Source organism: Mustelus asterias, chromosome 3, assembly GCF_964213995.1.
Source record: "Mustelus asterias chromosome 3, sMusAst1.hap1.1, whole genome shotgun sequence".
Classification (NCBI taxonomy): Eukaryota; Metazoa; Chordata; class Chondrichthyes; order Carcharhiniformes; family Triakidae; genus Mustelus; species Mustelus asterias.
In genome coordinates, this window is record NC_135803.1 from 4,927,586 (window position 1) to 4,940,995 (window position 13,410).

The window sequence follows — 13,410 nt, forward strand, 5'->3', positions numbered from 1 at the left end:
GAAACTCCCATCTGCCAGATTCTGGCCCATTCCCCTAACCTGTCAATACCCATTTGTAAACTTTTTACCTCATCATCGCAGCCTGCTTTCCCACCTATTTTTGTGTCATCAGCAAATTTTGCTATGTTACAGTCTGTCCTTGCTTGTAGATCATTGATAGATTATAAATAGTTGTGGTCCAAGAACTGAACCTTGCAGGACCCCACTGGTTACAGATCACCAACTGGAGAAGGACCCATTTATCCCAACCCTCTGCCATCAGTCAGCCAATCCTCAATCCAAGCCAGTACCTTATCCCCAACCCCTTGGGATCTAACCTCTGGATCAGTCTCGTGTGGCAGCTTACCAAACTCCTTCTGGAATTCCAGATAGATCACATCCATAGGGTCCCCGTTATCTACCTTGCTGGCTACACCCCCAAAGAACTCTAGCAGGTTTGTCAAACAAGACTTGCCCTTCACAAAACCGTGCTGACACTGGTGAATTGAGCTTTGCTTTTCCAGATGCTCCACCACCTCAATGATTGACTCCAGCAACTTTCCTACTAGACATCAGGCTGGTTGGTCTAGTTTCCTACTTTTTGCCTCCTTTCTTGAATAAGGGCATCTCATTAGCATGTTTCCAGTCCACCAGTACCTTTCCTGAATCCAGGGAATTTTGGAATATTATAACTAATGCATCCACTATCTCTGCTGTTACCTCATTTAACACCCTAGGGTGTAGGCCATCAGCCGTGGACTTATCTACTTTTAAACCCTTCCATTTACTGAGTTCCTTCTCCCTGGTTAACTTCAAGTTCCACTGTATTAACTGCAGTTTTTGGGAATTATCTTCCACTGTGAAGACAAAGCATTGGTTTAGTGCCTCTGCCATCTATCATGACCAGCAAATCCTTCATGGGAATTGAACTCAAAGCTTCAGGTTCAGAGTCAGGAGTGCTCCCTGCAGTCACAGGACCTCTTCGGATTTGGCATCAGAGGCAGTGAAAATACATGTCTGGGAAGTAAACCTTCTGTGACTGCAACATCACCAAACTCAGGCTTAACACAATGAAACACTCCAAGGCTTCTCACAGGGGAAGTATTCAATACAATTAGACAGAAACATAGAAATTAGAAGCAAGAGTATGCCATTCAGCCCTTGTGATCTCACCAAGGTCCTGTACAGCTGAATTAAGACACCCTTGCTCCTGTACTCAAGTCCTCTATTGCCCTCTTTTTAGGTCAAACCAAATAAACAAACTCAGATTAAGTCAGGACAAAGTAAAAGGGGCAGCTCCCCAAAAGGAGGGGGGAACAGCCCGAACAGAAATCAAAGTACAAAGGAAACTTAAAAACATCAAATTAAAATGTGATTGTCAGGGTCAATAACGCACCCCAACCCCTGCGGTGCCCAACGGGCGCGGAAGGCGTCAACCGTGCCCGTGGACACCGCATGCACCCTCTCCAGGGACACCCGGCCGCGAACATAGCCGCGGTAGAGGGGAAGACAGTCAGGATGGACTGCCCCCTCGATCACCCGCTGCCTGGACCAGTAAATGGCGCGTTTCGCCTTTTTTTATACTAGGCCAACATATACCTTCCTGTTTGCTTTCAGTGAGTCAAAGGTTTACAGCATGGAAGCAGGCCCTTCGGCCAACTTGTCCATGCGGCCTTATTTTAAACCACTAGTCTCAATTGCCTGCATTTAACCTATATCCCTCTATACCCATGCAACTGTCTAAATGCTTTTTAAAAGACAAAATTGTACCCGCCTCTACTACTACCTCTGGCAGCTTGTTCCAGACACTCACCACCCTCTGAAAAAAATTGCCCCTCTGGACCCTTTTGAATCTCTCCCCTCACCTTAAACCCATGCCCTCTAGTTTTAGACTTCCATGGTGTGACCAGTTACTGATGCACAAATACATCCAAGTCCCTTTGTACTCTGTCTCTCTTAACTTCTGTTCAGTTGTAATTTATTTCAGTTAAGGAAAAACTTTTACCCATTAAATCATAGCAATCTAACTGCGGTTTTAGTCAGATGGACACCAAACAAAAAGTTAAAAGCAACATACTATAGATGCTGGAATCTGAAACAAAAACAGAAAATGCTGGAAAATCTCAGCAGATCTGACAGCATGTACAGACACTCTCCACAAATGCTAAGACCTGCTGAGGTTTTTCAGCATTTTCACGTTTTGTACCAAACAAAATGTATCTGCTCATTTAACTCATTTTTGCAGCAGCTTACTGTGTGAAAATTGGCCTTTCAGTCTCCTACAGACACTTCAAACAGTAGTTCACTGACTGGGATGTCTGGAAGCCAGCAAGATGCTATGCGAATGCAAATCTTGCATTGTACTGCAGTAATGCATTGAATGAGAAAACTGTCACACAGGAGTGAGTGGTTGCCATTTGGAACAGGCTGCAGGTTAAGTGAGTGAAAGCTAATTCAATAGCAACTTTCAGAAGGGAATTGAAGTAACTGAATCAGCTCCCACTCTCTCCCTGAAAGTCATCTGTTCTCAAGTTCACTGACCAGAGGAAAAAGACATTTTTTTCTGTGAAAGTAGTGATTTATTAATAAGTTAATTATATAGATGTTCTCTGAAAACCACATTTCTTTTGTACACGAGTCCTAGACCTCCTCCGACAAAGCCCCCTTCAATCCTCAGTTTCAGACTCCTCTTCGTCCTGGCTGATCTGGAAGTAGCGGAGTTCGTAGCTTTCCTTATCGGAGGCAATGACCCTCAGCCAGTCACGGAGATTGTTCTTCTTCAGGTACTTTTTGGTCAGGTACTTCAGGTATCTAATGGGGGCAGGGAGAGAGGTCAAGGCTTAAATACACGTCTCATGGCTCAGAAGGCAGCGCTCTGACCTCAGTCACAAGGTCGTGGGTTCAACATCCACCCCAGGACTTGAGCACAGTAATGCAGGCTGACACTCCAGTGCAGCAGAGGGAGTGCTGCACAGTTGGTAGCACCATCTTTCGGATAAAAGCAAAATCAATGCCCTGTCGCCTCAGGAGGTTAAGACCTCACAGCCAGTATTTTGATGGCTGGTACATCAAGTTATTGTTTATCTCACAATCAACGTCTTCAATATCACATCACACTGCTCTGTGCAAATCAGCTGACGCGCTTCCCACACACCAATGATTACACCAAAATTATTCCATTAGCTGCCAAACACCTCAGGGTTCTGATCAGATGTAAAAAGTTTGTACGAGAGAAGATTGCAACCCTTCTGATGGAAGGCTACAGTTCCACCTGGTTCAGTCAGCCTCTGACACCTAAACCTATGGAGATGCCCCAAAGGCAAGTTCTTCATTCACATTGGACCCAACAGCAAAACCCCATTTGACCCTGAGGAATGTGCTGCCTGCAAAGATGGTGGAAGCAGATTCAATGGTAGCTTGTAAAAATTAACTCAATAAACAGTGGAAGGGGAGAGATTGCAGGGTGAAGGGTCAGAAACTGGGAATGGGACTTACTGAAAGGGCAAGGATAAGCATGAGAGAGGCAAATGGCCCCTCCTAATTTCTGTCTCCTGGCATTCATCCAAATGGGCATTATTTATGGCAGATCTGGCTATTCAACCACAGCAGCACCACAGTGGTTAGCACTGCTGCCTCACAGCACCAGGGACCCGGGCTCAATTCCCGGCTTGGGTCACTGCCTGTGTGGAGTCTGCACGTTCTCCCCGTGTCTGCGTGGCTTTCCTCCAGTTTCCTCCCACAGTCCGAAAGACATGCAGGTTAGGTGCATTAGCCATGCTATATTCTCCCTCAGTGTACCCGAACAGGCGCCGGAGTGTGGCAACTAGGGGATTTTCACAGTAACTTCATTGCAGTGTTAATGGAGGCTTTGGAGAGGGTACAGAAAAGATTTACCAGGATGTTGCCTGGTATGGAGGACATCAGCTCTGAGGAGAGGTTGAAGAAACTTGGTTTGTTCTCAGTGGAAGATGGAGGTTGAGGGGAGACCTGATAGAAGTCTACAAGATTATGAGAGGCATGGGCAGAGTGGATAGTCAGGAGCTTTTTCCCAGGGTGGAAGAGTCAATTACTAGGGGACACAGGTTTAAGGTGCGAGGGGCAAGGTTTAAAGGAGATGTACGAGGCAGATTTTTTACAGAGGGTGGTGGGTGTCTGGAACGCGTTGCCGGGGGAGGTAGTGGAAGCAGATATGGTAGTGACTTTTAAGGGGCGTCTTGACAAATGCATGAATACGATGGGAATAGAGGGATATGGTCCCTGGAAGGGTAGGGGGTTTTAGTTAAGTCGGGCAGCATGGTCGGTGCAGGCTTGGAGGACCGAAGGGCCTGTTTGTGTGCTGTAATTTTCTTTGTTCTTAATGTAAGCCTACTTGTGACAGTAATAAATAAACTTGAAACTGTGCCCAGTTTCGTTCTGACAATGCTGAGCTCAGTTCTATAATATAAAAACTGATGAGAATATGGGTGTTGCTGGAGACCTCATCTCCAAACACCACAGCCCTCTGGCTGTTGGTCAAGGTCAGAATTCAGGATCCCCGACCCAGACACTGTGGCCAATCACAGCACGGACACCACAGTAAACCACGCAAGGAGACAAACGCTCACCTCTTGGAGAACTTTCTGGTCGAGGTAACAGTAATCTTGTTTTTCAGACTCTCGATCTGGACGACGTTGCCCAGGTTTCCAGTCTTGCCACCAACCTTGACTTTCTCCCGGAGAAACTGCTCCTGTTATGGAAGACAAAACCATGGGATACTAGGGAAGGAAACCCTAGGTACAGACTAGGGAAGAGAACCCTAGCCAATAACAGCAGTTAGCAAGGCAAGAGTTACCGAGTAGACTATTGTGCAGTTTTAATCCCCTTACTCGAGGAGGGATGTAGTTGTATTTGGAAGCAGTTTAGAGAAGGTTTAGCAGATTGATTCCAGAGATGAGGGGTTTTGTCTTATGCAGAGAGATTGAGCAGTTTAGGCCGATACTCTCTGGAGTTTAGAAGAATCGGGCTTTGAGGTACACATGATGCTAAAGGGGATTGACAGGGTCGATATAGAGATGTTTCCTCTCGCACATAGAACAAGAGGTCAGAAGGGATGGCAGATTTAAAACAAATGTGAGCAGAAACTATTTCTCTCAAAGAATCGAGTCTGTGCAATTCACCCCAGAACGCAGTAGATGCTAGGACATTCGAGTAAATTTAAGGAGACAGACAGGTTTGTAATTAGTAAGGGTTTGAAGGGTTATGGAAACAGGCAGGAAAAGTGGAGAAGAAGCCACAATGAGGCCAGCCTCGATCGTACTGAATGGAGGAAGCTCAAGGAGCTGAATTGCCGACTACTGCTCCTAGTTACAGGGTTACAGGTGGCATTGTCATCAGTGCAGGATCGATGGGCCAAATGGCCTCCTTCTGTACTGTAGGGGTTCTATGATTCCAATTATGTTCTTAAAGGGAGGCAAAGAATGAAGTAATTTTGCTTCACAACTGAACATTCATATATTAGTCTCTGGGATGAGGTGGGTTGTCCTATGATGAGGGGCTGAGTAAACTGGGATTATATTTTTTAGTTTCAAAGAATGAGGGGTGATCTCATTGAAACCTAGAAAATTCTGAAAGGTTGGACAGGGTCGACAACAGATTATTTTTGTGAAGGGGAGGTCGTGTCTCACTAACTTGATCGAATTTTTCGGGGAAGTGACAAACATGATTGATGAGGGTAGGGCAGTGGATGTTGTCTACATGGACTTTAGTAAGGCCTTTGACAAGGTCCCTCATGGCAGACTGATACAGAAGGTGAAGTCGTATGGGATCAGAGGTGAACTGGCAAGATGGATACAGAACTGGCTCGGTCTTAGAAGAGAGGGTAGCAGTGGAAGGATGTGTTTCTGAATGGAGGGCTGTGACAAGTGGCATTCCTCAGGGACCAGTGCTGTTTGCAATATATATAAATGTAACTGGTTTGATTAGTAAGTTTGCGGACGACATAAAGGTTGGTGGATTTGTGGATAGCGATGAGGACCATCAGAGGATACAGCAGGAGATCGTTTGGAGACTTGGGCGGAGAGATGGCGGATGGAGTTTAATCCAGACAAATGTGAGGTAATGCATTTTGCAAGGTCTAATGCAAATAGGAAATATACAGTAAATGGCAGAACCCTTAAGAGTATTGATAGGCAGAGGGATCTGGGTGTACAGGTACACAGGTCACCGAAAGTGGCAACGCAGGTGGAGAAGGTAGTCAAGAAGGCATATGGCATGATTACCTTCATCGGCCAGGGCAGAGGTAAAAATTGGCAAGTCATGTTGCAGCTTTATAGAACCTTAGTTAGGCTGCACTTGGAATATAGTATTCAATTCTGGTCACCACACTACCAGAAGGAGGTGGAGATTTTGGAGAGGGTACAGAAAAGATTTACCAGGATGTTGCCTGGTATGGAGGGCATTAGCTATGAGGAGAGGTTGGAGAAACTTGGCTTGTTCTCACTGGAGCGACGGAGGTTGAGGGCCGACCTGATAGAAGTCGAGAAGATTATGAGGGACATGGAGAGAGTGGATAGTCAGAAGCTTTTTCCCAGGGTGGAAGAGTCAATTACTAGGGGGCACAGGTTTAAGGTGCGAGGGGCAAGGTTTAAAGGAGATGTACAAGGCAAGTTTCTTTTTTAGAGGGTGGTGTCTGTCTGGAACTCACTGCCGGGGGAAGCAGACACGAGAGTGACTTTTAAGGGGTGTCTTGACAAACAATGAATAGAATGAGAATGGAGGGATACGGTCCCCGGAAGGGTCAAGGGTTTTAGTTCAGATGGTCATCGGGCAGCATGGTCGGTGCAGGCTTGGAGGGCCAAAGGCCTTTCTTTGTTTTCTTTGTCTTATTTCAACTGGTGAGGAAATCTAAAACACTCAGAACGAGGGGGCTGATCATTTCGGACAGAGACGAGGAAAAGTTACTTCCCTCAAAGGGTTCTGAATCGAGGGGAGAGAGATTTTCTGGCATCTCAGAGAATCGAGGTGATCTAATCAAAGTCAGCACGGAGATGTTTCTGGGGAATCTGAAACATGAACGCATGAGCAGCAACTTCTCATTTATTGTGAATAATTCCCTACCTGAGGGTTGGAGATGTTCCGTCGCTGAATCAGGCTGGGGACGGATAGATTTTTGTTATCTTAAGATTTAAGTGGTGGAAGAATGGAGTTGAAACCCAAGATCAGCTATGATTATATAGCACGGAGGAGCAAGCTCAATGGGCAGAGTGGTCTACTCCTATTCCTACTGTCCTTCAGTGGAAAATGGTTGCATAATACAGGTACTCAAACCCAGTCACTTACAGTCTGCACTCAGGAAAATTGACAAGTTTATTACATTGAATTGTGGGCGGCATAGTGGTTAGCACTGCTGCCTCACAGCACCAGGGACCTGAGTTCAATTTCAGCCTTGGGTAACTGTGTGTGGAGTTTGCACATTCTCCCTGCGTCTGCGTGGGTTTCCTCTGGGTGCTCCAGGTGGATTAGCCATGCTAAACTGCCCCTTAGTGTCCAAAGATATGCAGGGTGAGGTAGATTAGCCACGGTAAATGCGCAGGTTTACATGGTGGGCCTGGGTCAGATGCTTTCCGTCAATACAGACTCAATGGGCCAAATGGTGTCCTTCTGCACTGTAGACATTCTACGGTAACAATATAAGATATAGGAAGACAGCCCCAGACTAACACCCTCTACCCCCTACAACAAAACCAAGTCTGCGACCCACCCATCAACATCCCTATCAGGGGAACCCCCCCCCAGGAATCTTCCACCCACCACCTTCACTTTATCAAGAGCCTTCTGCTGTGCTGGGGGGGTGGGGGGGGGCAGCAGTGGAATTGCTGACCATCCTCATACCCTTCCCATTCCTACTGTCACTTGGTTATTGGGGTCGGATAGAGAGACGACATGTCCCTTTTTCTTGCTCTGCCTCTTTTCATTTGGCTCATGCCCAACCCTCGTGATGCCCTGGCCCCCTGCCCTGGCTCGTTGTCTTCTTGTCTCCTGAGCTTTTTCCTTTTTCATTACTCGTTAGTTTTTTCTGGTGCAGGGCAATGGATGGGGTGGGGGATATATTTGTGTGAAGGGGGGGGGGGGGAAAAAAGGTGTTGGTGGGGACCCCTGGAAGAGGGTAGTGGATGCATAGGTTCTGCTGTATTTTAGTGCTTGGGGGGAGGTGGTGTGTGATGGGGGGAACGGGGCTGTTAGGTTGGGGTCGTTTGTGGTGTTTCCGGGGGTTGGGGTGGATGTCAAGGTGGTGTGTGTGTGTTGGAGAATGTTTTGGGGTTTCCAGGCTGGGGAGGTTTTTTTGTGTCTGTTGCTGAGGAAGTCTCCAGATTGGATGGGAGTTTGGTAGAGGGAGGGATGTGAGTCCCATACTCCTCTTGACCCATTCCTACTGTCACTTGTCATAAGCGACCATGGCAGTGATGCCCATACACCCCCAGAGCAGGATCCAACATGGGACTCCCCACTGCCAATTGCTGGAGGGTGGGAGAACAGAGGACATGAGCCCAGGCTGGAGTCAACAGTTGGTTGAGGGTGGGGACAGAGCACGTGGAAAATGAAACAGCTAAATTTGTTTTAGGTAAAAATAATGATGTGAATGCTCAGAAGATCCAGCAGCATCTGAGAGAGAAGCTGAATGTTTCAGGTCAACGACCTGCCATTAGAATCTTCACTTGATAAAAGGGTAGAGGTGAAATGTTTGCCTCCCTATCTCTGTCCACAGATGCTGCTCAATCGACTCAGAATTTCCTTCATTTTGAGATTCCCAGTAAGCCCAATATGTTGATTGTGTTTTAAATTCCTTACAAAGTTGCCGCAGTCAAGGATGCCATCTTCCACCGGGTTGGAAAGGTTGAGGGTGAACTTCCAGACAGGTTTCTTCTTGCCCTTAGGGTGCACAGACGACTTCTGCGGAGAGCAAGGAGAGTTTGGAAAACACAAATCAAATGGACAGCTGCCGAATAAATTAGCCCAGGGCATCAAACAAGTCGTGCCCAGCGCTACAGGGTAGGCGCAAAGTGGAGAGGCCAGTGGGATGGAGAGAAAGAACAGCGGGGCCAAGGGCGGTGGGCCAAAGTTTAGTTATGAGTGTCACAAATAGGCTCACATTAACACTGCAATGAAGTTACTGTAAAAATCCCCAAGTCACCACACTCCAGCGCCTGTTCAGGTACACTGAGGGAGAATTTAGCACGGCCAGTGTACCCAACCAGCACGTCTTTGGACTGTGGGAGGAAACCGGAGCACCCGGAGGAACTCAATGCAGACACGGGAGAACGTGTAGACTCCGCACAGTGACCCAAGCTGGGAATTGAACCCGGGTCCCTGGCGCTGCGAGGCAGCAGTGCTAACCACTGTACCACCGTGATGGTTGGGGGGGGGGGGGGGGGGGGGGAAGAATGCAGCCCCGGGGGGTGGGGAATGTGGCCCCAGGGGAACGTGGTCGGGAGGGTGGGGGAACGTGGTCGGGAGGGTGGGGGAACGTGGTCGGGGGGTGGTGGACGAGGTTGGGGGAGAAATGTGGTCGGGGGGGGGAAAGTGGTTGGGGGAGAAATGTGGTCGGGTGGGGTGAATGTGGTCGGGGGGGTGGGAGGGGAATGTGGGAGGGGAATGTGGTCGGGGGGGGTGGGGGGGGAATGTGGTCGGGGGGTGGGGGGGGGAATGTGGTCGGGGGGTGGGGGGGGGAATGTGGTCGGGGGGTGGGGGGGGGAATGTGGTCGGGGGGTGGGGGGGGGGAATGTGGTCGGGGGGTGGGGGGGGGAATGTGGTCGGGGGGTGGGGGGTGGAATGTGGTCGGGGGGTGGGGGGGGGAATGTGGTCGGGGGGTGGGGGGGGGAATGTGGTCGGGGGGTGGGGGGGGAATGTGGTCGGGGGGTGGGGGGGGAATGTGGTCGGGGGGTGGGGGGGGAATGTGGTCGGGGGGTGGGGGGGGGGAATGTGGTCGGGGGGTGGGGGGGGGGAATGTGGTCGGGGGGTGGGGGGGGGAATGTGGTCGGGGGGTGGGGGGGGGAATGTGGTCGGGGGGTGGGGGGGGAATGTGGTCGGGGGGTGGGGGGGGGAATGTGGTCGGGGGGTGGAATGTGGTTGGGGGGTGGGGGGGGGAATGTGGTCGGGGGGTGGGGGGGGAATGTGGTCGGGGGGTGGGGGGGGAATGTGGTCGGGGGGTGGGGGGGGAATGTGGTCGGGGGGGGGAATGTGGTCGGGGGGTGGGGGGGGGAATGTGGTCGGGGGGTGGGGGGGGGAAATGTGGTCGGGGGGTTGGGGGGGGAATGTGGTCGGGGGGTGGGGGGGGAATGTGGTTGGGGGGTGGTGGGGGGAATGTGGTCGGGGGGTGGGGGGAAATGTGGTCGGGGGGGGTGGGGGGGGAATGTGGTCGGGGGGGGGGAATGTGGTCGGGGGGTGGGGGGGGGGGAATGTGGTCGGGGGGTGGGGGGGGGAATGTGGTCGGGGGGTGGGGGGGGGAATGTGGTCGGGGGGTGGGGGGGAATGTGGCCCGGAGGGGTGGGCGGAATGTGGCCCGGGGGGGGTGGGGGGAATGTGGCCCGGGGGGGTGGGGGGGAATGTGGCCCGGGGGGGTGGGGGGGAATGTGGCCCGGGGGGGTGGGGGGGAATGTGGCCCGGGGGGAATGTGGCCCGGGGGGGTGATCAGTGGGATTGCTGAGTGCGGTTATTTCCAATCACAGGCTGGGGGACAGTTTGGTTGAAGATGGTTTAATTTCTCGCTAATTCCACCTCATTCAGAGCCGGGCCGGGCCCTCGCGGGGGGGGGGCGGGAGAGGGCGGGCGGCTGCGGCCATGGTGCTCACAGGCCGCAAAGCCTCGGCAGTCGGGTTGGGGCTAAACCGGCACTGGGACTGTGCGACGCGGGGAGCCATGCCCCCCCCCACCTCCGTGCGTTAGCTCCTGCGGGCAGTGAGCGCAGAGAACGCCCCTCTCTCTCTCTCACCGGTGCCACCACCATCCTCTCCCCGTTCCGCTGCTCCCGCCGCCGGGACCCGAAAGGGCGACGCGGCCTCCCGCCCCGCCTTATATAGCGGCCCGTGACGTCGTGACGCAGTAACGCCGTGACGTCAGCGCGCAACAGACGCCGCCCCGGACTTTGAATGGGAGCAGGTGTCTCTGTGAGCACGTGACGGTGCTGCCCTGGTGCAGGGGCAGAGCAATGGATATACTGCACATGGCTGTGCTCTGCATCCCAGTGCATGTGTGTCTGGGTGCTAGTTAAAGGCACAGTACTGGCATTAACCCTGTTGTCCTGGCCAGGATTAATCCCTAAATGACGAAAGCACAGACTGCCTGTTCATTGTCACATTGTGGTTTGCAGGAGTTGGATATAAATTGGTTGTCATATTGCCCATATTACAACTGTCACATTTCCAAAGTATTTCATTGACCATTAAAGACTTGAAGACATCGGAGATTGTGAAAAGCATCATATAAATGCATTTATTTTCCTTTGATAAATTCAGGAGAAACTTCTTTACTCGGAGAGCAGTCAGAAGTAGAACCCACATGGGGTCTGAGGGAGAAACGAATATAAAGGTGTGCTGATGCGGCAAGATGAAGGGGAGAGGGGAAGAGTCTTTTCTTTTTTTTATTCATTACTTTCAGGTTGTGGGCATCACTGACTATACCAGCAATTATTGCCCTTCCCTAGTTAGAATCATAGAATCGATACAGTGCCATTCAGCCCATCGAGCCAGCACCCACAACAATCCTACCCAGAGAGAGAAACCAAAAGAGAAAACGCTGGAAAATCTCAGCAGGTCTGGCAGCATCAGTAAGGAGAGAAAAGAGCTGACGTCAAGTCCAGATGACCCTTTGTCAACGCTAAAAGGCACAGAAAGTGGGAGATATTTATACAGCAGGGTGAGGGAATGAAAGATGAGTCATAGCCACAGAAACCAGAGGAAAAGGCTGCTAATAGCTGTCCACAGAGAGAATAAAGGGTGTGAATGACCAAACGGCAGAGAAGCTGTAAGCTGTGACAGATGAAGATGTTGCGGGGAGGGGGGGGATGGAACAGAGTTAGAATGTAGAAAAGGGAAAGCTGGGGGGGGAGAAGAGGTAAGGGAAGGGGGGATGACATAGGAGGAAAGAGTGGGGGGGAAGGAAAATGAAAGACAAGAAAGAAATATATAAAGAGAACAAAGAACAATACAGCACAGGAACAGGCCCTTCTGCCCTCCAAGCCTGCACCGATCAAGTGTTCCTAACTAGACCACCATCCACCAGGTACGCGGTATACTCTTGCGACTCCGCCTACGTTGTCTACCTGATACGCTGCAGGAAAGGATGTCCCAAGGCATAGTACATTGGGGAGACCATGCAGACGCAACGACAATGGATGAATAGTAAATGGCAGAACCCTTAAGAGTATTGATAGGCAAAGGGATCTGGGTGTACAGATCACTGAAAATGGCAATGCAGATGGAGAAGGTAATCAAGAAGGCATACGGAATGCTTACCTTCATCGGCCGGGGTATTGAGTTTAAAAATTGGCAAGCCATGTTGCAGCTTTTTAGAACCTTAGTTAGGCCGCACTCTATATATAGTGTTCAATTCTGGTCGCCACACTACCAGGATGTGGAGGCTTCGGAGAGGGTACAGAAAAGATTTACCAGGATGTTGCCTGGTATGGAGGGCAGTAGCTATGAGGAAATGTTGGAGAAACTTGGTTTGTTCTCACTGGAGCAACGGAGGGTGAGGGGCGACCTGATAGAAGTCGACAAGATTATGAGAGGCATGGACTGGGTGGATAGTCAGAAGCTGTTTCACAGGGTGGAAGAGTCAATTACTAGGGAGCATAGGTTTAAGGTGTGAGGGGCAAGGTTTAAAGGAGATGTACGAGGCAGATTTTTTACATAGAGTAGTGGGTACCTGGAACTCGCCGCCGGGGGAGGTAGTGGAAGCGGATACGGTCGTGACTTTTAAGAGGCGTCTTGACAAGTACATGAATAGGATGGGAATAGAGGGATATGGTCCCTGAAGGGGGTTTTATTTAAGTCGGGCAGCATGGTCGGTGCTGTCTTGGAGGGTCGAAGGGCCTGTTCCTGTGCTGTAATTTTCTTTGTTCTTTGAATGAACACCGCTCGACAATCATCAGGCAGGAGTGTTCTCTTCCTGTCGGGGGACACTTCAGCAGTCACGGGCAGCCTCTGATCTTCGGGTAAGCGTTCTCCAAGGCGGCCTTCACAACACAATGCAGAATCGCTGAGCAGAAACTGATAGCCAAGTTCCACACACACACGAGGACGGCCTCAACCGGGATCTTGGATTCATGTCACACTACCTGTATCCCCCACGACTTGCCTGGGCTTGCAAAATCTCACTAAATGTCCTGGCTGGAGACAACCTGTGCTTAACCCTCTCTCCACTCGCATTGTCTGTACCTTTAAGACTTGATTATCT

General features: G+C 50.4%; 1 protein-coding gene across 1 annotated transcript; it reads right to left on the reverse strand.

Moving 5' to 3' along the window:
* Nucleotides 1-2,535: 2,535 nt before the first annotated feature.
* Nucleotides 2,536-11,038, reverse strand: LOC144486294 (ribosomal protein eL22-like). Its single transcript, XM_078204356.1, has 4 exons — nt 10,946-11,038; nt 8,806-8,907; nt 4,584-4,705; nt 2,536-2,790 (listed from the first exon to the last, which is right to left on the reverse strand). Exons 1-4 carry the CDS (start codon nt 10,958-10,960, stop codon nt 2,646-2,648), a joined length of 384 nt encoding a protein of 127 aa, XP_078060482.1. The 5' UTR covers nt 10,961-11,038; the 3' UTR covers nt 2,536-2,645.
* Nucleotides 11,039-13,410: the final 2,372 nt, after the last annotated feature.